The 24,629-nt window shown below is 41.0% G+C and overlaps 3 protein-coding genes across 3 annotated transcripts; all 3 read left to right on the top strand.

Moving 5' to 3' along the window:
- Positions 1-3,677: 3,677 nt before the first annotated feature.
- mki67 (marker of proliferation Ki-67) lies at positions 3,678-11,699 on the top strand. Its single transcript, XM_020924202.2, has 15 exons — positions 3,678-3,865; positions 4,175-4,277; positions 4,413-4,494; positions 4,592-4,707; positions 4,784-4,857; positions 4,955-5,545; positions 5,622-5,848; positions 5,922-6,642; positions 7,045-7,163; positions 7,250-7,424; positions 7,497-7,634; positions 7,707-8,720; positions 8,786-8,866; positions 8,942-9,514; positions 9,599-11,699. Exons 2-15 carry the CDS (start codon positions 4,189-4,191, stop codon positions 11,317-11,319), a joined length of 5,721 nt encoding a protein of 1,906 aa, XP_020779861.1. The 5' UTR covers positions 3,678-3,865; positions 4,175-4,188; the 3' UTR covers positions 11,320-11,699.
- A 136-nt stretch (positions 11,700-11,835) lies between these two features.
- Positions 11,836-17,070, top strand: tut1 (terminal uridylyl transferase 1, U6 snRNA-specific). The gene is made up of 10 exons (XM_020924280.2): positions 11,836-12,068; positions 12,380-12,570; positions 12,644-12,850; positions 12,979-13,093; positions 13,163-13,290; positions 13,373-13,599; positions 13,668-13,777; positions 14,290-14,412; positions 15,398-15,490; positions 15,575-17,070. The coding sequence occupies exons 1-10, from the start codon at positions 11,987-11,989 to the stop codon at positions 16,654-16,656; spliced, it is 2,358 nt and encodes a 785-aa protein (XP_020779939.2). The 5' UTR covers positions 11,836-11,986; the 3' UTR covers positions 16,657-17,070.
- Positions 17,071-22,381: 5,311 nt separating this feature from the next.
- On the top strand, positions 22,382-23,659 carry LOC110159647 (peptide Y-like). Its single transcript, XM_020924236.2, has 4 exons — positions 22,382-22,402; positions 22,474-22,661; positions 23,127-23,204; positions 23,635-23,659. Exons 2-4 carry the CDS (start codon positions 22,474-22,476, stop codon positions 23,657-23,659), a joined length of 291 nt encoding a protein of 96 aa, XP_020779895.1. The 5' UTR covers positions 22,382-22,402.
- The last annotated feature ends 970 nt before the right edge of the window (positions 23,660-24,629 follow it).

Raw genomic sequence — 24,629 nt, 5'->3', positions numbered from 1 at the left:
TATATTCTATGGTCCCATTTCATGCAGGTTGTATGATGCTATGGATAGATTTGATGTTCATATAAGTATTTATATATTTACTGACAGATAGACTTTATTCTTCTCCATCTATCCACCCTATACGGACTGCACAGATGCTTGCATCCTGACGTGAGTGCACACAGCGCTGATGTGGGAGCCATCACTCAGGACATTTTAATCCAGGCTTCTACTGACCACCTTCTGACTCAGACTATGACTATTGCTAATTGTGACTATAGTGAGTACATACAAGAAGAAAAGTCATCTAACATGTACTTATAGGCTTTCAAACACTATTAGGGCCCAGCAAGTGTAGCCTCTAGAACAGCACTACTGGTTTTAGTGTCACACATACAGACAAATTACAATTACACATTTTCTTACGTAGTTACAGCCCATTGGATTATTACATTAAAATGTGCCCACAACCAACAAACCAAGGTCTATAAACTGTACACATGCCTTCAATGTAATCCTGTAGTACCTTTTAGCACTGTCACATTTCACAGGCTGACTATATAAAGGGTGCAGTCAACATCACATTCAAAGTTACAAATCATCAAATCAAATGTATGTTGCGCTCATTTAGAGATGCACCATTGTGAATAAAAATAGATTCAAAATCCTCATAAAAGGACTCAATGTTGGTGGTTAAAATGCTAAAAGTCTAAAGGCAGGATAACAGCCAACAGCAGCTCCTCCTTTTCCTTTTGCTCCTGTTAGAAGAGTTTGTGCTGGCCTGTGCCTGGCCTGTGCCTGGCCTGTGCCTGACCCTCTACTTTCCTGAACATTTATTTTCTCTCCACATTTTGGATGTGTGGCTCTGCAGTACAAAGTGCATGTGGGCTTGGCATTCAGGAGTCCATTGTATTGTACTGTATGTGTTTGTGATCTTTTATTAGCATTAACTCCAGTTGGCAGTGAGTTCAGGGGACAAGTGGTTTTAGCCACAAACACGTCTCTTATGCTGTCTGCTAGTCCCCAAAATGTTCTCCCTTGTTTATCGTTATATAGTACTGGCCAATGCGGTAGCAAACTGACCTGGTCTCAGTCAGGCCTGTCCCCTCTGTGGTCACCAGCATGTCCGAGGAATGTGACTTCTGACAGCAACAACTGACACGTGTGTGTAGTTTGAATCCATGTTCGCAGAGCTGGTGGAGGACCTCTTATAAGTGCTGTAAATGAGAGGAACTATCAGAGAATAGTTAATGAGGCTATCTAAAATAACAAACAGTGATTTGACCAGCTAAAGCTGCTCTATGAACAAACCAAAGGCTCAGATTGGCCTGCCTTCTGAGAGGAACCTGTCAGAACAACTCAGGCACCTGTTCTCCAAGCACAGTATTAGTGCATCAGTGATTTGAAAGAGGGGTGCCTTTTTTGGTGGTGTCACTAAAACATCACCATCCACCACTACACCTAGAGGAAGTCACAGTCACCAACACAAGCCCTGATGGTGCTACCTGGTGTTTGTGGCACCCTTCTCTGTTTTGTGTTTGTTTGCAGGAACAGGAGAGTAGCTGGGAGCCAAAGACCACCTCCCAGTTAAGTCTGACATATCCTTAGTATAGTAGCATGTAAATAGTGTGTCAAACTAAAAAAAATAAAAGCTAGATAAATTTAGTGTGATGTTTGTAAATAGAAAACAACACCAAAAACCCACACACATACACACACAAAACCCCCAAATACTCAAAAATAAATAAGTACTTTTTTTTTTTAAGTATTAAGTTTAATGTGGTGTGGTGTTGTTATTATGTTGTTATTATTGTTGTTATTATTATGTTGTAAATAGTGTGTCAAACTAGAAATACCCCCAAAACCAGAACTAATACAGCACTAATCCTGAACTAAACCTGGCCTAAACCAGGACTAAACTAGGCCTAAACTAGAACTAAACGAGGACTAACCCAGGACTAAACCTGGACTCCTAACCTCTATGAAAAAGTCAGGCTCCATGTTGGCTGCTGAGGTGCTCAGATGGAAGAAACCAAGAGAGGCCCTGTCCATCAACTTGCAAGAACTGTTCCCTCATGTTGTCTGTATCCCGAAGCCAAAGCAACGGGAGGTTATTATCAGCATTCACAAGTGTCCATCATTGACTAAGCTGTGCATTGGGAGGTTTTAGGTGGTTTTAGCACACAGGCTATCAATTAACCACAATTTGATTCCATGAGCACAAACAACAGCCAGACTATAAAAACAGCAGTAAAAACTATGTCCAAGTTTGCACACAAAGAAGATTCTCAAATAATACTTTAAGACATTTTCATCCAATCTGACCTGATCAATCCTAATGTCTTCTCAATTGAGGAGGATAGGGACCAGGGACAAATAAATACATATGACCTTTGACCCCACTGAGGTCACAGTCAGGTGCAAAATAAACTTAAAATGTGGGAGGGGCTAGAGCACATCTATATGCCCAGAAAGTTACAAAACAGAGATAGGTACAACAGTGGAATGGCACACCAGCCTCAGTGCAAGTAGGTCCTAGAGCCATTGGACCAATCACAGGGCAGCATTGTGGTTTGTGGAAAAAGCCACAAGACTAAAACAAAACAATAGACTATGGTGGTATAGGTAAGAGCTGTGCCAGACTGATCATGTGCCAGTGAAACTTTCTTGGTCAAATAAAGTCATTTAAACACCTACAATTTGAAAGTTAAGTAGTTCATTTTACAGTGAGCCTACATTCTGACCTGTTTCCACCTTTCACATCTTCACAACATTTGACATCATGAATGAAGTCAATCTATAATTTTATCTCATCAGTACTCAATCAATATTAATCAAGTGTTTGTTTAATATTTTTCTATTACTTGATTTGTTAAGATAGTACTTGTGGCAAATATTTAACATAGCCTAAATTTAAATCAGTTAAGTGGCAGTTTGTGGAAAAATATTTTAATAATTAAAAAAATAGAGAGAGAGAAGAAGTAGAGGTGAGTTCTAAAGCTCTGTTTAGCTATGTTGGGCTGGTGCTCAGCAGGCCGCACCTGAGTGGACAGACAGCTGTTAAGCCCAGAGCACCTATAGTAGCACCAATGGGACCAGCCATATGAGCATCACACTGAATGTACCTATGGAGCCAGATTCTTCACTGTTGTCCTACACAAAACTTTCTTATGCAGTAGGCTGTCTGTTACAACCATAGACTGTATAAAGAACTAATTAAAGAACCACAAAGTAGTTATTCATATGGCTACTCAAATCAAATAAATATCAAATAAAGGCCATGTTCAGATTGACAGGATATCGTGGAGAACAGAACGAACACGTAACGACGAAGTAAAAAAAAAGAAAGTACAGTAAAACATTGCCTTTGTTTTGGGAAATCTACCATGTACTCGCCGTAGTAAAGAAGCCCCTCCTTCTTTACGTAGTGGTGACGTTCATCCAATCAGATCTCTTCGCGCGGAATTTTGAAAATTTTCAAATCACCATTCACAAATGTGTGGAGTATACATCCGCCAAAAGTGTAAACAAAATAGTCCGTTTGCGGCCATATAGTTAAACAATGGCCTCGAGAAGCAAAAATGAGCCATTATATGTAAATAAAGGGACGGATTTACACGCGAGCTTTTTGATTTTTAATACAACCGGTTTATTTAGAAAGTTCGGTGCATGTTGTAATTCTGGCGGAGTGATATCATCCTAGCTTCCAGGAAGAGGACACGGTCAAGCGGAGTTGAGAAATTATATATTTTTCGTTTACCGTTCGTCGGGCTGCATCGTGTGCCATGGAACAATAGTGGTTTTGGATATGTTTTAGCTGTAAAACACGTTTAACACACGCGGGATTATTTTATGGCTCACCAGAGGTTTTAGAACGGTTTTACAGGTAAGCATCGGTCGCAATGAAGTTACTTTACCTATTCCCAAGCAAGTACAGGATTCATCTGTTGCCATGTGTCTTCGTTTGTTTCAACATGTTTGATGCCAGAAATAGAATTAACTATATGCTCCCGTGAATGGCAATACTTTCTACGTGTTTTCATGAGACATCTAGAAACAGCATTAATTTGTATGTAACGATATTGCGTATTTTATGACTGTATTATTAGCGCTAACACATTAACTATTGTTCTTGAGTAAAGTTAGACGCTTTTTGGTGTTACCTTTTGGGTGTTTACTGTTGTTCAATGTTCAGATAACGGGATAAAGATGCCATTGCACGGGAAGATAGTTGTGTTGAAGAGGAGCGGGGGAGATGGGACAGAGTTCCCCCTGACTGCCTCCTGTATGTTTGGAAGGTAAGAGACAACACGCTTATTAATCTTTAAATAGAGGAAATGTTTCAACAGAAGAGCAAACTCTTTGCAGTATGACTTGTTATTAAAGACTGTTGTTACATTAAATGCTCATGTTTGTTTATCTTCTCTGCACAGGAAGCCTGATTGTGACATTCGCATTCAGCTTCCTCAAGTGTCGAAGGAACACTGCAGAATTGATCTCAATGAAAACAAAGAGGTAACATTTAACCAACATTTAATTAACTGTAATATTGGATTTTTAGGATTGGATTTTTTTTAAGGTCTTACCACAACAAATCTTTTTCCAAACCTAGGTAATTTTGACAAATCTCAGCTCAGTGAATCCAACACAAGTTAATGGTCAGGCTTTGCAGCAGTCAGAGCGTCTTAAACATGGAGATATAATAACTATCATTGATCGTTCTTTCAGGTTGGTCTTGACTTTCCTCAATTTATGACATTTTTGACATTCTTTCTGGGTGACAATAATAATTTGATAACTGCAGGTTTGAGTATCCTCCTCCACCAACGCCAAAAAAGAGATCATCTGTTGGAGGAAAAGTTGAGACGCCTGCAATTGGTCAGTCTGCAATAAATGACCTGAACAGTTATTTTGTCATTCTAGCAATGTGTTTTTGTGTGTTGTCTAAATATTATAAATATAACATTTTCATCAGACCCACATCTAAAAGATGGGGCCAATATTGACAATATTCAGCGGTCTCTGGAGAAGACACAGGAGTTGGAGTCCAAAGAGGATACCAGTCTGCTGGAAGGCAAAACGGCATCACCTTTCAGTGATTTGTATCAAATGATCAAACAGTCTCTTGATGTTAAGACACCCCGCAAGTCTTCTGTCAGTGTCCTGCAGACTCCTTCATCCAGGTTATGCACACCAAGACCACAGTCGGCTAGGAAAAGCAATCAAACACCTGTGGAAGAAAAAGGAACACCCCAAGAAGCTGACTTGATCATTCCAGTTAATGAGGCACATGCTGGAGATTCATCGCTGCCTGCAACTCCAAAGTCAGGCAAAAAGAGGCGCTCTGCTCAACTCGCTACAGAAAGAGCTACACCGGCTGTCCCTACCTCTCCTCGTCCTACTCCACAGAAGTTTACTGTGAGTGAAGCGCTTGAGCAAATATCACAAACTGCAAGGTCACCATCAGGAAGGAGGAGCAAAGAGACCACATCACCTGTATCCACAAATGAACAAGTTGGATCTCCTTCAAAAACCTGCAAGATGACCCCAAAAAGCTCAGAGAAGGGTAAATATTTAATTCATTCATAATATTTAAAACGGCTATCTCATGACTGTTTTTACTATACAATCATAATCCACAGAGAAGTCCAAAAAACGCAAGAATGAGGAGCTTGCTGCAGACCTGCCCTCACAACAGGTGAAGAGGAAGAGAGTCTCTTTTGGCACTCATCTGAGTCCAGAGCTATTTGACAAGCGCCTGCCCCCTGACTCTCCTCTGCGCAAAGGAGCCACCCCACGGAGGAGCCTGTCTCTTTATAAACCTAAACAGTCACTGCTCAGACGGGCTTCTGTGATTGGGTTGCTCAAGGTAAGACTTGTTTTTGCTTTTTTGCAAATACAAATATTCATAAATGTATGTTTTCCATTTTCCTTGTCATAAGGAGTATGAAAGCCCAAAAGCAAAAAGTCCTGCTAAAATGAAAACTCCTTCACCTAAGAAATCAAGTGCTTCTCCAAAAACACCAACTTCGGGGAAAAAATCACCAGCATCTCCCAAATCACCGGCCTCAAGAGCCCAGTCCCCAAAAACTAAAACCCCATCACCTGGAAGGAAATCTACCATCCTGACTGAAGCCTCCCCCAAAGCAAAGTCACCTACCCAGAAGGTTCAGACTCCAAAATCCTCCTCACCCAGAAAGACTCCCACCCCCAAGAAAGCCTCTCCTAAAACACCCAAATCACCCAAGGCAGTGTCACCCAAAGGTCAGACGCCAAAATCTAAATCTCCATCTCCTGGAAAGGGTGCTACTCCCAGGAAGGTTTCCCTTAAGACACCCTCACCAAAATCTGTCAAAACTACCCCTTCCAAGTTCACTGAAGAAACACCTAAGAGAAAGTCACCAGGCCTTGTGGTTAAAACACCTCTTCTGTCAGCAGATCAGACTCCAAAAGTGCAAGGGCGTTTTTCTGTGTCCCGTATCGACACACCATCTCCAATAGCTGAAGATGTTGTGGTGGAGTCTGTCCCTTCAGCCATGGTTACTCCTAAAATCCCACTGAGGAGGAAGAGCATGAAAAGCTCTGCAAAGAAAACTCCAACTCTGAAGAGTGCTGCTAAAGTGATGCGCAGAAAGAGTGGCATCATGAGAGCCTCTATGAAAGGTATATGGTGTGTTAAGTTAAACTTGGTCAGATTTGAATAATAAATACTGTATTGCAGCATAATATCCCTCATCCTAATATACATTGATATTGTGTATGCTTTGAATTATCTGCTAAATAATATTGACCCATAAGGGAAATTACTTGGACACAGTACCCCACACATCACATTACAATAACAAAAGAGTAAAAAATATAATGGTAATAATAAATTCTAAATAAGTAGCAATAAAATGAGACTGGTGTCAAATACAGCAAAATATATAAATGTGTATGTACAAGTAAAGTAAAATATAGTACTATAAATGCAGTATAATCAATAAATACCAGCACTGGCGTTGATGTAAAGTCTATAAATTATTCTTATACAATGTTTTTTTTTATGTGTATATATAAATATAGTGATGACATCCTGGGCAGACATTGTGAGATTTGGTAAAGCTAAAGTCCAAGTGGCTGTTCCAAGCAAATCACAAGTCACCAAAAAGACCAAGAAGAAGAAGGCTGTTCCCAAACCACAAGTAAAGTCCCCTACAGAGAATCCTTCCGAGGTAATGGTGTATCATAGTACAACATACTACATACTTTGTCTCTTCCTATTTTCCAGACCCCCAAGCGACGACTTGTGGACCATGTCAGCACAGGACATGCTGCTTCCCCTGCAACAATAGTCGTGGGAAGAGCTCACAGGCTGAGAGTTGCACATTCAGGTGCCCCACCAAAAATTGTCACCAACACAGCAGTGCTAAGAAAGAACCTTTTACAGGATGAAGATTTGACTGGTAAATTTGTGTTTAGATTTATAAAATGTGAAAGTAATTTTATTTTCTTACAAATGTTTTCATTTCTTTCAGGAATTTCTGATATGTTCAAAACCCCTAAAAATGAGAAGAGACAATCGACCAAAATCACGAGTGCAACAAGGACACCCTTGACAGATGTCAACAAGTCACAGATAGAGCCGTCTGTTTTGAATACGCCGGAGGAGACTGGTTAGTGCTGCTCTACTTGTGGCCTTTCATTAGTTTTTCTTTAAACCTAAACATATATATTTTCTATTGTAGGTGAAATGGTTGTATCACCAATGAGTGTTGCATCTACAGTTAAAGGTAGAAGATACAACAGTGAGGCAGTCCAGCGTCTCCTTGATGAAGTTCCTCTCATGGACATTCAGTGTGAATCCACTGAACATGGCATAGAAGTGAAAGTGAATACGCCAAGAACTCAGAAATCAAAACTGCAGGCGCAGGAAAGTCTGACTGGAGTGAAAAGGATGAAGACTCCAAAACAAAAGGTAGAACCTGTCGAAGACCTGAGAGGCAAACTTCTCAAGACTCCAAAAGAGAAGTTTGAGCAACAGGAGTGTCTGTCTGCAGTAAAACACATTATGAAGACTCCAAAAGACAAGATTGAGCCAGTTGAGGACCTGAGAGGAAAGCTATTGAAAACTCCTAAACAAAAGATTGAGCAGCAGGAAGACTGTCTCACTGGAGTAAAGCGAATCATGAAAACTCCTAAAGAGAAAGCCTTACCTGTTGAGGACCTGCAGGGAAAGCTGCTGAAAACTCCTAAACAGAAGCCTGAAATGCCAGACTGCCTCTCTACTGTCAAAATGATCATGAAGACTCCAGACCAGAAGGTGGAACAACCAGAGCGCATTAGTGGAGCCAAAGGACTTGCAAGAACCCCTAAACATACAACTGAGCAGCCAGAATGTCTGACTAGAGTGAAGAGGATCATGAAGACGCCAAAAGAAAAGTCTGAAGTGATCGATGACATCAGGGGCAAACTCCTACTGACTCCCAAACAGAAGGGTGAACAGCAAGTGTTTCTGACTGGAGTGAAAAGAATCATGAGGACACCCAAACAGAAGGTTGAACAGCAAGTGTTTCTGACTGGAGTGAAGAGAATCATGAGGACACCCAAAGAGAAGGGCCAACCAGTGGAGAAGAACTTTGGCCTTAAAAGGCTCCTGAGGTCACCGCGATTGAGGGGACATGCTCCAGTGGAAGACTTTGAGGGACTTGAAGAGCTAATGAAAGAACCAATTGAAGAGCAAACATCTGAAAATGCAGAAGGTAAATATCTTGCAGGCTGTCAAAATGAAGTTGGTAATGTATTTAATTTAATGTCTTATGTTTAGAAACTGTTGATGGTCAGCCAGAGACTTCTGAACAAGCAGTAGTTGATCAAACTAAATCTGACAAAGTAATTACTCCTAAAGGTGAGTATCCCCCCCCATTGATTTTTATATGTTGCTTGTGAATTCAAATCTTACTTTATTTTCTTCTGATTGTAGAAGTAGTTGTCGACCAACCAGAGAGTACCTCTATTTTCTCAGAAGATGTTAGTGAAACCTCAGCTGTGGAGTCTATACAAGGTTCTCTTGGGACAAAGCATATGCGTGGTAGAAGAGCAAAGGTCTCTAAGCCTAAAGTAGAGGACAAACAAGATCTCTCTGAAGAAACTGTTCAGGCACCAGTTAAAAGCAGACGATTGAGGAAAGTAGAGTGTACAGCCCCTAGACAGACAACACGAGGTAGGACTGCAAAGGTCTCTAAAGAGGAGGAGTCAGAGGAGCCTGTTCATGAGGAAAGTGTTCCTGAGTCCACAGTCAAGCCAGTAATACCCAAAACATCTGAAGAAAGTTCCCAGGAGCAAATTGAGGAAGTAAAAATTTCTCCCATTGAACCACTGCTAGAAATGGAGTGTGAACAGAATCTCCACACTGCTGTCCAGAAGGTAGAAATTCCTGCAGCATCAGAGCAGCCTGCTGTGAAACTAAGACGAGGCAGAAAGACCAAAGCTGCAAAACCTTGTGATGTCACTGTGACAGCAGCCAGCAATGCTACACCATCTGCTAAGGCTCCAGGTACTTTCATTTGTGGTACTCTATTGCTGCATGTTCGAACTGCTTCTGCTGTATCTAAAATATGTATTTGTTCTTTGTGTTCAGAATCAAATGAAATAATGCCCAGTAACAACCAGAATGGTGACGCCCCTGAAAAACTTACAAAACCTGCTTGCGGCAGAAGGGTCATGGAAACTGACGCAGAGAAAGGGTTAGTGCCTGCTGAGGATGCAAAGAATGAAGAGGTTTCAGCCTTTGTTCCAGTTAGAGGCCGTCGAGGCAAGAAAATTGAAGCTCCAGCAGACCCTGCTGTCAAACAGAGGCGAGGGAGAGCTGGAAAAGGCCAAAAAAGCACTGAAACGGTTAATGTTTTACCAGAAGAAACTCGACAGGAGGCTGAGTCTGTCCCTGAACAAGCTGATGATCCTACATGTGTTTCTGAACCTGCTGAAGAAATTCAGGAAAAATACAAAAGAGGGAAAAAAATTAAGGCCCCCGTTGACCCAGAGCCAAAGATCATTGTAGTTGAAAGTGAGCTGCCAGCTCAGTTAGAGCTATCTGTGCCCAATGAGAAACCAAAACGGGGGAGAAGAGCAAAGACACAAGAAGAACCTGCCCAACCAGAGGCAGAAAGTGCTGTAGAAGAAGCCAGCCCACCTGCTGTGGATGAGGCTGTTGACATGGAGCTCTCAGTACCCACTGAGAAACCCAAAAGAGGGAGAAAACTCAAGTCTGCAGCTGAACCTCTCCAAACTGAGACTGAAATCACAGAAGTGAAGAGTAAGCCTGTTGTTAAATCCCAGACAGAGAAGCCTAAAAGAGGGAGGAGAGCTAGACCTGCAGAGAGTATTCAGAGCACTGAAGTCTCACAGAATCCTATCCAGGAAAAAAGGGGGCGCTCTGCTAAACTGGAGGAAGGGCACAAATCAGTGCCTGAGCAACAGCCATCAAATGTTATATTTCCAGAACCTCCTAAGAAAATGCGGGGAATCAGGAAAGTAGAAGAACCAAGTGAGGAGCTCCAGATAAAAGAGACTGCGGAAAAGACTCCAGTCATTGCAGAGCCAGTCAGGCCTGAACCACCAGCTCCCAGATCTCGGCGAGGGGCTCCAAAACGAAAAGAGGCTGAAAATATCACTCCAGAAGAAGACACTGAAGAGGTGTCTGTGAGTAGTGCTACAAACAAACCCAAGAGGGGCAGAGCGAGCAAACAGGAGGCCAAAGGAGAGATCAAGGAATCAGAGGTAAATGCTCCTGAGCAGGCTTCTGAAGATGACACTGCTCAAGCTAAACCTACAAGAAGACGAGGCAGACTTGCAGCGCCTGCTGTCCCAGCTAAAAGGGCTCGCAGAGGGGCACTTGTTCCCTCTGAGGAGAGCCCTGCTCAGGCCACAGAGGAGATTTGTGAATCTGTAACTGTCGAGCCTGTAAAAAGGGGCAGAAGAGCAACTAAGATGCCAGCATATGCTCAAGGGTGTAAAAGCCAAGACAACTCTACTCTTGAACTCAGTAATGAAGTGGAAGACACAGGCAAATCTAAAAGATCTGTCAAGTGGAATTCAGATTTTCAAGTGATAGAAGTTACACCCTTGAAGACAATTCGGGGGAGAAAGACAAAATCTGCTCAAAAGAATGAGGCTGAAAATGTGCCACACAATGCCACAAATGCTGAAGAGAAGGATCTCTCGGAAAATGCCCAACCAGTGAAGAGAGCAAGGCGAGGGGTGAAGGCAGCTGTGGAGGAAGAGTCCACCAAGACCAATGTGGACAATACAAAAGCTGAGACGCAGCCCAAAACCAGAAGAGGTAGAGTGGCTAAGAAATGATTCCTTTTGTAAATGGTGCTAAACAGACTTTGTATCCAATTATTTTTATTTTGTTTTATATGCATTTTAGAACATTTAGTGTGTAAAAACAAAAGCACTGTTTTATTTTTTTCACTGAATACTGCAGGGAATCTTGTCTTAATATTTTGTATCAGGTTTAGTTGTGTCTAACCCATGGATCTTCTTGCAAGTGTTATATGATGAACAAAAAACAAACTTTATTAAATTTTTTACATGTAAGAATACTGTGTTTATCATTTGTTTAAACATGGACAGCTTTTTGCAATGTTGCAAGCTTACTTGGTTCACATATGGCAGCTAAAGTTTAAATGATATTTTGATCATTACTCATGCTGAAAATAAAGGTACAACAATGGTGACTGTATTTTTTTTTTTATATATATATATAAATAAACATTTTTAAACGCTTGCTTAATGCGTATTTAAGCATTAAATATTAAAAATGATCAAACTGCGTAAGCAAAGTTGCAATGCTGCAGTAGTGTTATTTTGGCACCGGAACTATTGTAGAGTCAAACGCCACACGGACTAGTTATGAGGAGGGACATTGTAGCAAACGCACAGCGGACGCGGGATGCAGTTTTGTCTGGCGCATGTGGAATAGTGCACGAATTTCTGCTACATTAGTTTTGTAATTTCTCTTCCCATGTCCATATCAATGGAGGCGGATATTAAAACGACACCTAAAGGCTTTCATTGCTCTTTGTGCAATGTCAGTATACCAAACCGTAAGTAAAACTTGCTAACTTTTCCTTAGCCACATCTCAAGTCTTCTCTGCATTGCTTGCTTCTAACCATAAGTTATTTAAACATGCTGATGAGCAGCGTTATTTCTTTTAGTTCTCTGACACAACGTGTTGACTTTCATTGTATTTTCTATCAAGTTGAGCGTCTTTAACTTGTATTATTGTAATCTTAAGGACATCAGCATAGACACATTTTCATATATACAGCTAACTTATTTCACCCTTTGCAAATGCACTACCTGTTTATCACACAGTTTATGCAAAACATTCAGAACTATATTACTCGTCCCCAGAGCCAAGCTTGGAGCAGCACGTGAAAGGGCGCAAACACCAGACGCTCAGCACTGTGAGGTCCACCAGGAGGTCTCAGGAGGAGCGCAGTGTGTTCGTCAGCGGTTTGAAGCCAGATATCTCCAACACTGACCTAGCCGAGTACTTCCATCGCTTTGGTCCTGTCGCAGATGTCATCATGGATAAAAACAAGGTTAGGCAGACCGTCTTAGATCCAAGATGCTGTTCTGAATTTAACAGCAGCACTGATCTGTTTGCTCTCATAGGGTGTGTATGCCATTGTCCAATTTGATGAGATTGATGGCATGAACACTGCTTTATCTTGTATTGAGCATCGACTGAAAGGCCTGAAGCTCCGTGTCAAACCCAGAGAGAAGAAGGAGTTTAAATTAATACCTAAAAAGAAAAATGACTTTCAGAACCTACAAGAAGTTTTTGACAGACTTAAGCCTGAACTGTGTCAGCTGGGGTCTGTAAGTGACTATTGTTTAAAATAAAATAATATCTCGCAATTGCTTTAATATCTGAATGCATATATCTTTTATATTTGTTTATTCTAGCCCTAACAAAACACTTAAACACTTAACCTAATCTTTTCCAGGTAAACGCACAGATACAGCACATGGTAGAGCGTTTTCAGCTTGGAGACAATGAAAAGAAAGCCAGAACCTTAGTAATCCAACTACTGCAAGAGGTCTTTGTTGAGTTCTTCCCAGGTATTCTCTCTCATGTATGCCTCAAGCTTTACATTTATACTTCTTCATTTACTAATGATCGTTTTACAGACAGCAAAATTATACCTTTTGGATCTTCTGTCAACACTTTTGGTATCCACTCGTGTGACTTGGACCTGTTTTTGGACTTGGAAAACACCAAGGTCTTCCAAGCTCATGCCAAAGCCAACTTGGAACAGGTCTGTTTGTTTTACAGACACATTTTTTTCTCAAATCTAATCACAACATTTTCAAGTTTAAATATTTTTTGTTACTGTTTAGGCCGGGGAGGGCATGTCAGATGATGGCCGTTCAGAAGACTCCATATTATCTGACATTGACCTATCCACAGCATCTCCTGCTGAAGTTTTGGACCTAGTGGCTGCCATCTTGAAGCGCTGTGTCCCCAGTGTGGACAAAGTTCATGTTGTCAGTACAGCCCGGCTTCCTGTGGTCAAATTTCACCACAAAGAGCTCAATCTGCAGGGAGACATCACCCTTAACAACAGGTCAGCTGACACTTTGAACCACTACAGTTCATTGTAAACAAATGGTGACCTGTGATTTTTCACTATAGGCTGGCAGTGAGAAACACACGCTTCCTTCAGCTGTGTTCTGGAGCAGAGGAGAGACTGAGGCAGCTGGTCTGCACTGTGCGACTGTGGGCCAAGCAGAAGCAGTTGGCTGGTATGTTCCACCCATGCATGTGCTCTTTCTCAAAGCCTAGGGATCTTGCCATAGAAGTGGGTCCTTCCTAAATCACTCCCTTCCATTCTGAGGTTGCTGTCCCGTCCTGGCCTCAACAAACTGCTAATGAAACAGCCTTCAGAGTGCATTATGGGTAAATTTGTATGAGCAAGGCAGTGAAACAAAAATATATCCTTGGTTGTTTACTAACATTTTAACAAATGGGATGACATATGTCCATGGAGGACATGAACTTGGATGATGTGGATGCCTAGCCACACACAGATCAAGGTAAGGCACGATGCCTAAGCTTTGGGAAACCACTGTGAACTGGGTAAGATGTTTGTGGTTTCATTTTTAGTCTGCAGATGTCAGTAAAACAACATGTGATTCTAACTGTATGGGAAGCTTGCTAATGAACATAATGATTTATTGAAATAATAAACTAAAAAGTGGAATTCTTTTTGCTCATGATCTCTCTGCAGTGTCTTCATCCTGTCCTCTCTCTGTAGGTAACCTGAGTGGAGCAGGCCCTCTGCTCAACAACTATGCTTTGACACTTTTGGTCATTTTCTACCTGCAGAACTGTGACCCTCCAGTTCTGCCCACAGTAGACCAGCTCAGACAAATGGCATGTAAGTGTTTCTATGATAGTCGGTCTGATTTATTCAAAAACAAGAGTTTTTTAAAGGACTTTATAGTATCTCTCTTACTGTTGATCACAAAGATTGATCATAGGCTCACTCTCACTCCAAAATATCAAACAGCCTTGATATCAGTCGCAGCTTGTCTTTGGTCTTAACATAGTTGTCAATTTAATTTTTGTCGCAGTCTCTACGACTCGCCATTTTCCCCACTAACAGAAATGTTTTATCGCAGATGGCAAAGTCACGCAGTGGGCACCCTGCTTTAGAGATTTAAGCCATGTTAGAATGTTGTTACCTCATCAGAAACATACCTGTTGTTGTGTTTTGTTTGTTTGTTTTGTGTCAACATTCAAAACTCTGTATGCTCTTTTATGATCATGGTCACATTTTTATATAGCACTTTTCTTCAAGGCACATTTACCCAGAAGTCACCCTGGGGGTGAGGTGGGTTATATGTTTTGCCCAAGATAGAATTATACACCAACTTGTGAGTCAGTGGATCCGACCACTCGACCAATGATTTAGGTTGAGGGCAGCATTCAAACCGCCAATGTTCAGATCAGAGGACAAACACTCTGAGCTACTGTCACCCCATGATATCTACCTTGTAGCTGTTTAATTGAAAACTACCACTTCATGACATTTTTACCTTTTGTTCAGTAGAGATTGGCACTTCCAGGGGCTGAAATCGTGAAATCGTCAAATTATTTTAGTGGAGGTGTATGGAGTTTTAAAACACATTTTGAGCACGTCTTGTATTGCCTCATGACATCATCATTTGGAATCATAAGGCTGTTTTCAGTTTGAGAGGAGAATTTGGCTTAAAGGTTCAGGATTTAGGTGTTACACACATGTGAATGAAACAAAACACAACTCTGGGTATGTTTTAGATGAGAAAACGACATCATAATCAGAAAATGGCATAATATGGGTTTGTTAATCTAACTTCTGTTTACCTGTTTTACACTTGCAGGTGAGGAGGAGGAGTGTGTGATTGAGGGTTGGGACTGTACTTTCCCCACCCAGGCCATTGCTGTGCCTGCAAGCAAAAACACTCAAGATCTTTGTTAGTGGCATTAATTTCCACTCCATGTATCTCATCATGTCTTAATTCTAATGACAATGCTAAACCTGTGTATTGTGTTCACAGGTGGCCTACTCACTGGCTTCTTCAGCTTCTATGCCAAGTTTGAATTTGCCACAAGTGTTATTTCCCTCAGATCTGGACAGTCAGTGCCAATTGAAACTTTTCAGAAAAAAGCAGATGAAGTCATGAAAGAGGATTCAACCACTAAGCCTCATCAGGGCAGCCCAAAAATTGGCCCTATGAATATCTTGGACCCTTTTGAGCTTTCCCACAATGTAGCTGGAAACCTAAATGACCGCACAGCCCGCAGCTTTCAGAAGGAGTGCCAAGAGGCGGAGAAGTACTGCCGCAGCTTGCAATACCAGAGCAAATCCAGCAAAGGGAAGTCATGGGGGCTGGTGCGCCTGCTCACCCCCCACGGTGAGGTGCAGCAGACCCGGGCTGAGCTCTTCACAATCAGTATTCCCTTCAAATCAGACGTGCTCCCAGAAGACCTCTGTAATCAACAGCATATAGCCAAGGATGCGTTCTCCTTACTGTGGTTTCAGCGAGTTTGTGCTGTAGTAGAGGGCATTTTCCAGAATGTTCTCAAGTGTCACCTTGTCTCTGCTCCTGAGGTATTTGACGCAGGTGAAGATATGGAGGCACAGAACTCGTCTTTGGATGACAGTGGTAACAGTGTAGAATCTCCTGTTGAGCTTGGTCCGAACATAGGAACCAAAAGGCCACTGTCATGTGACAGTGAAGACTCTGTGTCACCTCATGGCAAGAAACCAAGGTTGTCCAAAAGGGGGCGCACCACACTGTCTCCCTGGCTGTGGGAGCAGAGGCACATAGTATGGGCGGGGAGGAGGAAAGTGAGGCGAGAGCTGATCAAAGACTCTGAGGCTAAAGCTGAAGGGAGCTGTGTGGAGCTGGAGACACAGGTCACGTCTCACATCACTGAGAAAGAACCAGAGCTTAAAGAGGCACTGCAGTTCAAACTGCAGCCTCAGGTGGTGGGGGCGAAAGAGAGCACAAGCACCCTGCTGAAGTTCCTGCCTATTCATGATTCAGCTGGACTCTTTCAAGACTTCTTCCATTTTCTGGAAGTGTTTCTGCCCAAGATGGTAGAGACAATGCTTGTGAAAAGAGTAGATAACTAAATGTTTACATATTGTTGTCAATGTACACTTTTTTTGGTGGTATTTCTACTTCTTAATATGCACTATTGCAGGTGGACCATGTCCCTAAAATGATGTCAGAAGAGTATTTTTGTAGTCCTCACTATACGTGTTTGTGTTGAGAGATAAGGTTTAATATTGGTTTATTTGTATAACATTGAGGTCTGGAATGGCTTAAATTCTGTTTTATGCTTAAAAAGCCCATTTTATGTTTTTAGTATGTTTTGTTAACATAATGCTTCTCTGTGACATTTCTCTTTAAACTCTAGTGGTCATGTGACATGAAATGAATGAATTAGCAAAGTGTTTGTCAGACACTACCTATTCTCACGACTGATGAAGACCACCATCGACAGTTTTAAATAAAAGTCTTGGTAGTGCTTTGACAGCAGCAGACATGGCTTGGATTGTTTGCTTTCATTTGTTTACTTGTGTGTAATGCTTTTCATTAGGTCAGGTTTCCTTCTTGTGCGTGACTGGAGCAATGAGGGCCATTACTCGGCAGGCAGGCTGACTGCTTTATGAGACCGAGACAGGCCACAGCCCAGGGACCTTAGCTTTGATTAACATCATTCATCTCTGCACTTAAACGTCTCATAGTGTGTGGCCAGGGGGACCTAGGCAGGTTGGTGCTCAGTAAATGGTAATTTCAATATATGCAGTGAAAAGTTCAAATCAGATGCTGTATTGCCAAACCAAATGAAATTGAATAGATTAAAATTGAAAATCAGCTGAGAATACAAACCTCAGATGAAAAACGGCCATATCTTGCATTGGTTAAAATGATGTTTCACCTGTATCCTAATTTCTGGATAAATATCCAGTCATTCAATCAATTTTCACTCAGAATGTGTGAAACTACCAGATAAAATGTGGCCAAAGCAACACCATTTCTGACTATTTTCTAGCTTATCTTAAAGGTGCACAGTGTTGCTTAGTTTTTTTGTATTATTGTTGTTCATGTTTAATGAAGTCTCATGGGGAAATCCACACTTTTATTTGTGTCATTTATTATCAGTGTCACAGTGCTGGGGCACCTGAGCTAGTGCAAGCATAATTAGATATTGAACATCCAATCCATGGGTTTCAGAATGATGACAAATTAGGACAGTTGCTACAGCCATTGACAATTTTAAACCATTTAAATATATTTAACATAATTTGAATGGTAAAATGTCCTCAAAATGTTGCCTGTAAGGAAACTGAAACCCATGAAATCTTTTTTTTTTTTTTTTATAAACTCTTTTAGTCAAGGGTTTCTTTGTGACCTTACCTGAAACACATAAAAGGAAATATTTTTTACAGCGGACCTCTAACTTTACAAGTGAAAATGTTATTGAAGCTGATCTGTTACATATTCACAACCACCAGTCATGAAAATCATTCATTACAAAATAGTACAAAAATTACAAATTGGGCATTGGCTGATTTCTTTGTGTTTTTGAAAATGGGAAAATGTACTGATACAGCAGTCTTTAGATGAGTCATATATGGAAGAGTACATAGCTGAGATTTGCTGTATTTAGTCATAATATTTTTGTTTATTTCATTAATGAACCCATATGAGGATATGTATGCTTCATTTGAGCATTGATTATGTCTGAGAATTACATTGACCTACGGCACAAACCTCTGACTCACTACTGAGTAAGTCATCACTGCTCTACCAGGTGACTCGTAAAGCAGCACACTGGCTCAAGACTGATTCTAATCATCTCATACTCCCAAAACCAATCATCTACTATGCTCTGTGGAACCTAGACCTTTTTCAAGTCGAGACAAATGTGAGATTTTTAAAATATGCCTCATTTAGTTCTGTACTTCAGGAGTAGGTTTGGAAGCACAAACCTTTTGAGAGCACAATAAAAGGTTAATACAAAAACTACAAAATCTAATACAGTGTTATGAATAATTGTTGTAGTATTCCCTGTCCAGCAGAAGCTTGCGGATGACATGTGAGTGATGGCTCAGAGCTGTCGGTCTCTGGAGCTCTTGTGATGGTTGTGTGTTCAGGTGAATGGGCGCTCAGTGGTAGTGTGTGCTCATCAGAAGCACATTATGAGCTGCTTGCTGGTGCTCTGTGCAAACAGGTCTGGCCTTCTCCAAAGCACTCTGCTCATATTAGTGCCCCCCACTCTGCAGATAAGACCAAATAAAAGGCCCCATCATTTCCCCCTCACAGGAGCCCCTCAGACTCTTTGTCCACGTGTACCTTTGCTTTGTTCCCGCTTCAGCCACATGTGTTATGCAAATTGAAATTGAAGGTCTTAAGTGAAGATGGGGCTTTTAAAACTAGATTTGAAATGTACAGTTGATTTTGTTATAGAAAAAAATGTATAGAAAACCAGACTGCATTCTTAAGTTCGTAAAACTGATAGATTCACAATATCGGTCACTGATTTACAAAGGTTACATCATTGCTTCTAACACAGAGATGCAGAGAACTGGAGACTTGAGGCCTGACCCTGCTGGACCTCCACATGACATGAACTCTTCCTAATGTTGGCTAATTTTTGTGCTTTGTACTTAGGCTGAACTTGATTAGCATTTAATGCACTTGGACTTGTGTTTAGCTTAAGACGACTTGCTTGGATTTTTTGGCCCTAATGACCCAAAGACTTGATTCTGACTGAAATGGACCTGCAACAATCTGATCTCGAGTTGTGGGCTTAATGCTCCTCATATTGATTCTACTGTATCAGATTGTGCGCTCAGAGCTCTGGCCCTATTTAGGAGTACATTATCTGAAGTCTACTGGACTGTGACGCCTCTGTGGCCCCCTCCTTTATCCTCAGTGTTTGCCTTCTAAATGCTGCTCCTTACTAATGAGTTGATCTTGTGCATGTTGTTGTTTCTTGTCATTGACTTTTATGGCCCGTAAGAGGTTGATTACTGAAGAAGAGCTAACAAAATGTGCAGGAGAGCCACTGTTAGCTCTGGAAAAGTACGATTACAAAAGAAAGTGTCAGTATTGAATGTATGGGACCTTATCATTCCATTATTAAATCACTGGAGTCACTGTTTTCCAGTCTAAAATGCATTAGCATTTCATTCTACAGTTTAGCAAATGGGGATATAAGTGGCCCTGACAAATGTGGTGGAAGAGTCACTGTTTGAATTATGGCACAATAATTGCCCCTGGATGGTTTGTACAATCAATGAGTAATATTCTGGTCCTTATGAAGTGGTCACGTTAACAGGGTTTTATTAGCAACAGCAGCAGCAGCAGAGCGTCTCTGCTGCCCGTCAGTCCGATTTATGCCCAAATCAAGTGTGTTCTAGACATGAGCCCAGAGACTGACAAACTGAACTCGGAGCAAAAGCCGTTGTTTTATGGCTCCTTAAACAGACTGTGTGGGGGGGGGGGTTCTGCAGGGAGGAGGGCAACAGCTGGACACCTGTATACTCCCAGGATGGCACTGAAAATACTAACCAGGCTCTAAAAAAAGTAACTGTAAATTGTAGGTCACCGTCAAAAGTAGGTCAGTGTAGAACATGAACAAAGATTTTTTTAAAAATTTGTCCGCTATAATTTTGTACAATATTTATTTTATATCTGTTCCATAAAAAAGGTGATGTTCAGTAGTTTGGTTTATCAAAAATTTGTGTGGCTTGGTTTGTTGGGTGTCGAAAATCAGATACCAATTGACTCTAAAACAAGTACTGAAACTAAATACTAATTTAAGCAAGTATCGATACTGAACAGTTTCATCTTGACTTTTGTCAGAGCTAGTCTAACACCATATGGTATAATGAACAAATACAATTATTCTGTGTCGAAAGTATTGTCTAAAAATCAATGAGTAAAAAAACAAAAAAAAAAAACAATAAAATTATCATTTGGGTTTGCATATCAAAATCTATATCAAGTATCAAGTTTATTTTTTAGTATCAATATCAATAGTTTCAATAGTTTGAAATTTTAGTATTGTGACAACGCAACTTTGAGAAAAACTTGAATCAAACTAAAATCGCACTAGATTCCACTCCCAAACCTAATGCTTAAATTCTAAATGCCCTACAGACATACAGTATGTCAGACAGATTTTGTCTCTCTAATGTGCAGATTTTTGCTGTGATCTTTTCAAGTCATACTTTAACACGATCAACAAATGTTGATTCCATATTGATCATAGCCCATAAAACACACACTTAAGAGCTCTTTGGAAGATAAGAAAATGTACATGCAGGCAGGGAGAGCGCAGTGCACAGCAGACCATGAAGATAGTGCAGCTCCTGTTTATTTGCTGATATGTCACCCATTTCCATCAGTCCCTGACATCTCACTGTGGACAGGGGCTGAGGGCATGGCTGATCACTTGTCACTTTGCTTCATAAATGTTCATAAGGACTACAACGATTAATTGAAATAATCCTGATTAGTTGACAATTAAAATACTACTATTTTGATAATCATGATCAAAACATGCCAAAAAAAAATGTTCTAAGACAAGAGCATTAATAAATCAAAATGACAAAAAGGATAGTTCGATTTTTATCAATAACACACTTTACTCATGAATATTCTATATATCTAAAAGACTTCACTCACCATATTTTAATCTTTATTTGGTCAAAAATATATATAAAAAAAATCTCAATGTACAATAGAAATGATTATTTGACAAGTTTACTAAAAATAACTGGTGACTGACTAGTGGACTACTAAAACAATCATTAGTTGCAGGCCTAATGCTAAGAATGCAAAAATTGCTCTAATGAATTTCCCTTCACTGAAATATGTAGTGTTTCAGGGTGCATATAAAACACAGTATTGCTATTGATTAGTGCCATTCGTGGCTTATGACCTCTAACTCATGTTAAAATAAACCCTATTGACTGGACTAAATAATGCATGCTGTAGTAATGAATGAGCCGAGGTTAAGGGTGAGATACTATTATAAAGAAAATTGCTTAGTTTGATGTCACCCCGTAGGCCTACTTGTCTATCAGAATAAAACAACCAAAAAAAAAGCAACATGCAAGCAGATTAGTAATGATTTTATGTTAATTATAACGTGACCAGTAGGCTAAATATGATTAACTGATAAATATTTGTCATTGTATTATTATAGTAGAGAGCTGTGGCGAGCCATGATGGTTGGCAGGATAAACTTGTTTCCTTGGCTAATTTTACACTCTGTCCAAGGGTACACCAAGGGCATTTGTGTGCAAATGCATGGGGCCTCAGCACATTTTTGTTAGTGAATTTGGTGAGTTTTCATTAACTAAGTTGTAAACTTGGGCACACTTCTTTGGAAAGAAAGGCCTAGTAAACCAAGTGCGCACAGAGGCTTAAGCATTAAGATTAGCGGGCTGTGGCTAATGTCTTCCTCTGCCTGGTGAGATTTTCAGCACATAAAACGAAGGGGTGCTTTATGGCTGCTCTTTTATCAGGTCTTACGGACGTGATAGGCTGTTGGTGGGGATTACTTAATAATTCATAAATGTATATTACTGTATTTTAATCATATCCATTAAATACTTACCGTCATGTTTGGAGACGTGTGCGTAAAAGCAATGCGCAAGCAAAGAGTCATAAAGTAAAAGTACGCGGTCACTGGGGGAGATAGATAGTAGTGAGTGACCTCTCCTAAAACGCGAGGGAAACGCGAGGGGAGGGGTTTGGAGTGAGCGCACATCAGGTATTCCTCCAACACTATATAATGCTGGAGTGCGAAAAGAGAAAGACAAGCAACATCCTCAAGACACAAAGGACAAGTCAAATGTAAGTTAATTTCTTTGCTTAGACTTTGTTTCATCCAGGGGCGTCCAAGTAGTCCCTCTTGTTTCTTCCAGATGGCCACCATGCTGAGATCGTGGACGATGCTTGCAGCTCTGGTCGTGTGTCTGCTGCTGTGTTGGAGCAGCTTTTCAGACGCGTACCCCGCTAAACCCGTGATGCCGAACAATAACGCACCTCCCGAGGAATGGGCCAAGTACCACGCAGCCGTCAGACACTATGTGAACCTCATCACCAGACAGAGGTCAGTCTCAGGGCGGCCCGCAACTTTCAAAACTTTATGCATCTATTTTTTATTGTGTGCGTATTTCTATTCCATCCCATTCCGTCACCATCTGTCATTGAAAAAGTGCTTTAAAATGGACCGTTTTCTTCCCCTTTCTTCCTTGCTTCTTTTTTATGTAAAAATAAATAAATAAATAAAATACAAGAAGAAAAAAATAGGGAAAAAAGTCCTGGTTAAACAACTGCGGGCTAGCTAATTAAACCAAAGTAATCTCTGTCATAAATATTTAACTCTATCTTCACTCATGTGCTTTGATAAGTGTTAAAATGCATTGCCAAGCTGCCAGTCTCACCCAAGCAGCTGCAATTCAATCGCACTGTTACCTATTGAGTGGCTGCTGTTGTGGAGCACAGCGGCTTTTCGCATGAATAACAAACTCGCGTGTGCGCTGCTTGAGCGCTGAGCTGTGTTCCTGTGTCACAGGTACGGGAAGAGGTCTACTCCAGAAGAGATGGCATGGCTGCTTTTTGGAGCCGACTCTAACCAAGACTCTGAACCACGGTGAGAGACCAGAACTGGTCTTGAATACTCTGTGAAATCCAATGATGCGGTTCTGTACCTTCACTCTGGTTTCAAAACATTTGTTCTTCGTCATCTTTAAACTTTATTTGACTTTGAACTTTTAACTCATTATAGCCTAATCTATAATATTATCATTAAATGTTTGTAATAGCACTCCCCAATCTCTCAAATAAATTGATGAACTGCTTCTTGTTGGCTGGAGTGTCTGCATTGATGTTTATGCCACTTGCTGAGAGCTGTGTCTTTATACCCCATTTCTGCTGAGTATTGATTTGCATTTGATTTCACTCTGGGCTTGGACATCTACTGGTTCTTCAGGCCAAGAAATGTAATGGGCAAGAGCACATTGCCATCTCCATTTTATGCAGCTGTCAATGAATTAATTAGTCTTTTCTTTGTCCATTGGCAGGCCGGAATACAGCGATCAGTGGTAAATCACTTCTAATGGATGAAAAAAAAAGGGATCTCCAAAGACAACCTGCACTGGACTATGTAACTCTTACCCTAATTATTGAATATGCATGCAGTCCCAGCCCCCTCTCTCTCTCTCCCTGTGTGTGTAAAACTGCCTTTGGCCAAAAATGTAAATAATTTATATTAAAAGTGATTAAACTAGAACTATTTAATTTCAATACTTATGTCAATCTAATAAAGTGTTCAAAAATATTTTACCAGTGATTTTTATAAAAGTGTCCTCATTATTTTATAAAACTATATATGCACATACGCTTGTGAGCACGAGATGTCGCTGTTGCTCTGTTATCGTGCGTAAATGTCTCAGAGCTGCTACATCGACGGTCCTCAACTTCACACAAGGGTACCGCGCAGAAGGGCATTCATCATCGGCACAGCACTCGGATGTCTGGCTTTAGGTCCATGGAGGTGAATGTGGGAGCAGGCGCGCCGTTTTAACCCAGGTCTCTCGGTTTCTCCGTACGCAGTTCCCGCGGGCTTCTCGAAGCGTTAATGTGCTGAAAGTGTCTGCATAGATTAAACAAGACCTGCCACAACTCGAGTCAGAGGAGGTACATCCCCGTGGCCGCATCTTACACCGAGGTGGACAAGAGCAGGTGAGCGTTTTGAACTCCAGAAAAAGACTTTAGACATGCTAACAATGTGCTTGTAATAATCACCGCGTTCAAGCAAAGCGTCTCCAAACGCGGAGTCCACCTTCGCCCTTCAGGTGGAGTTTGAGCCATCTAGCGTGTTAAAAGAGCAGACGTGTGGCATATGTCCGCTGACATGTATGAGTGTCAACATAAACCTGTTTTACGTTACTGCGCGTGTTTACATACATATTAGCGATTCAATTAGAAGCCACACATTGTTTTAATCTTGCCTTAATTTGGCCTAGCATAGCTATTTCGATGGAGAGGCGAATACATACGCTGGTCAGTGCCTTTC

This window comes from Boleophthalmus pectinirostris, unplaced genomic scaffold, assembly GCF_026225935.1.
Source record: "Boleophthalmus pectinirostris isolate CB_2022bp ecotype Guang Dong unplaced genomic scaffold, ASM2622593v1 HiC_scaffold_14, whole genome shotgun sequence".
Taxonomy (NCBI): Eukaryota; Metazoa; Chordata; class Actinopteri; order Gobiiformes; family Gobiidae; genus Boleophthalmus; species Boleophthalmus pectinirostris.
Note: the sequence above shows the minus strand (reverse complement) of the source record. Positions and strands in the feature narration are given on the sequence as shown.

What these genes read in the sequence shown, in the direction of transcription:
- mki67 (XM_020924202.2), top strand. Translation starts at nt 4,189, where the DNA reads ATGCCATTGCACGGGAAGATAGTTGTGTTGAAGAGGAGCGGGGGAGAT. An exon ending in CATGAGAGCCTCTATGAAAG is followed by an intron (nt 6,643 to 7,044) that starts GTATATGGTGTG and finishes ATATAAATATAG; the next exon opens with TGATGACATCCTGGGCAGAC. An exon ending in GAATACGCCGGAGGAGACTG is followed by an intron (nt 7,635 to 7,706) that starts GTTAGTGCTGCT and finishes TTTCTATTGTAG; the next exon opens with GTGAAATGGTTGTATCACCA.
- tut1 (XM_020924280.2), top strand. Translation starts at nt 11,987, where the DNA reads ATGTCCATATCAATGGAGGCGGATATTAAAACGACACCTAAAGGCTTT. An exon ending in CTTTGTTGAGTTCTTCCCAG is followed by an intron (nt 13,094 to 13,162) that starts GTATTCTCTCTC and finishes ATCGTTTTACAG; the next exon opens with ACAGCAAAATTATACCTTTT. An exon ending in CAAGCAGAAGCAGTTGGCTG is followed by an intron (nt 13,778 to 14,289) that starts GTATGTTCCACC and finishes CTCTCTCTGTAG; the next exon opens with GTAACCTGAGTGGAGCAGGC.
- LOC110159647 (XM_020924236.2), top strand. Translation starts at nt 22,474, where the DNA reads ATGGCCACCATGCTGAGATCGTGGACGATGCTTGCAGCTCTGGTCGTG. An exon ending in AACCTCATCACCAGACAGAG is followed by an intron (nt 22,662 to 23,126) that starts GTCAGTCTCAGG and finishes CCTGTGTCACAG; the next exon opens with GTACGGGAAGAGGTCTACTC. An exon ending in AACCAAGACTCTGAACCACG is followed by an intron (nt 23,205 to 23,634) that starts GTGAGAGACCAG and finishes GTCCATTGGCAG; the next exon opens with GCCGGAATACAGCGATCAGT.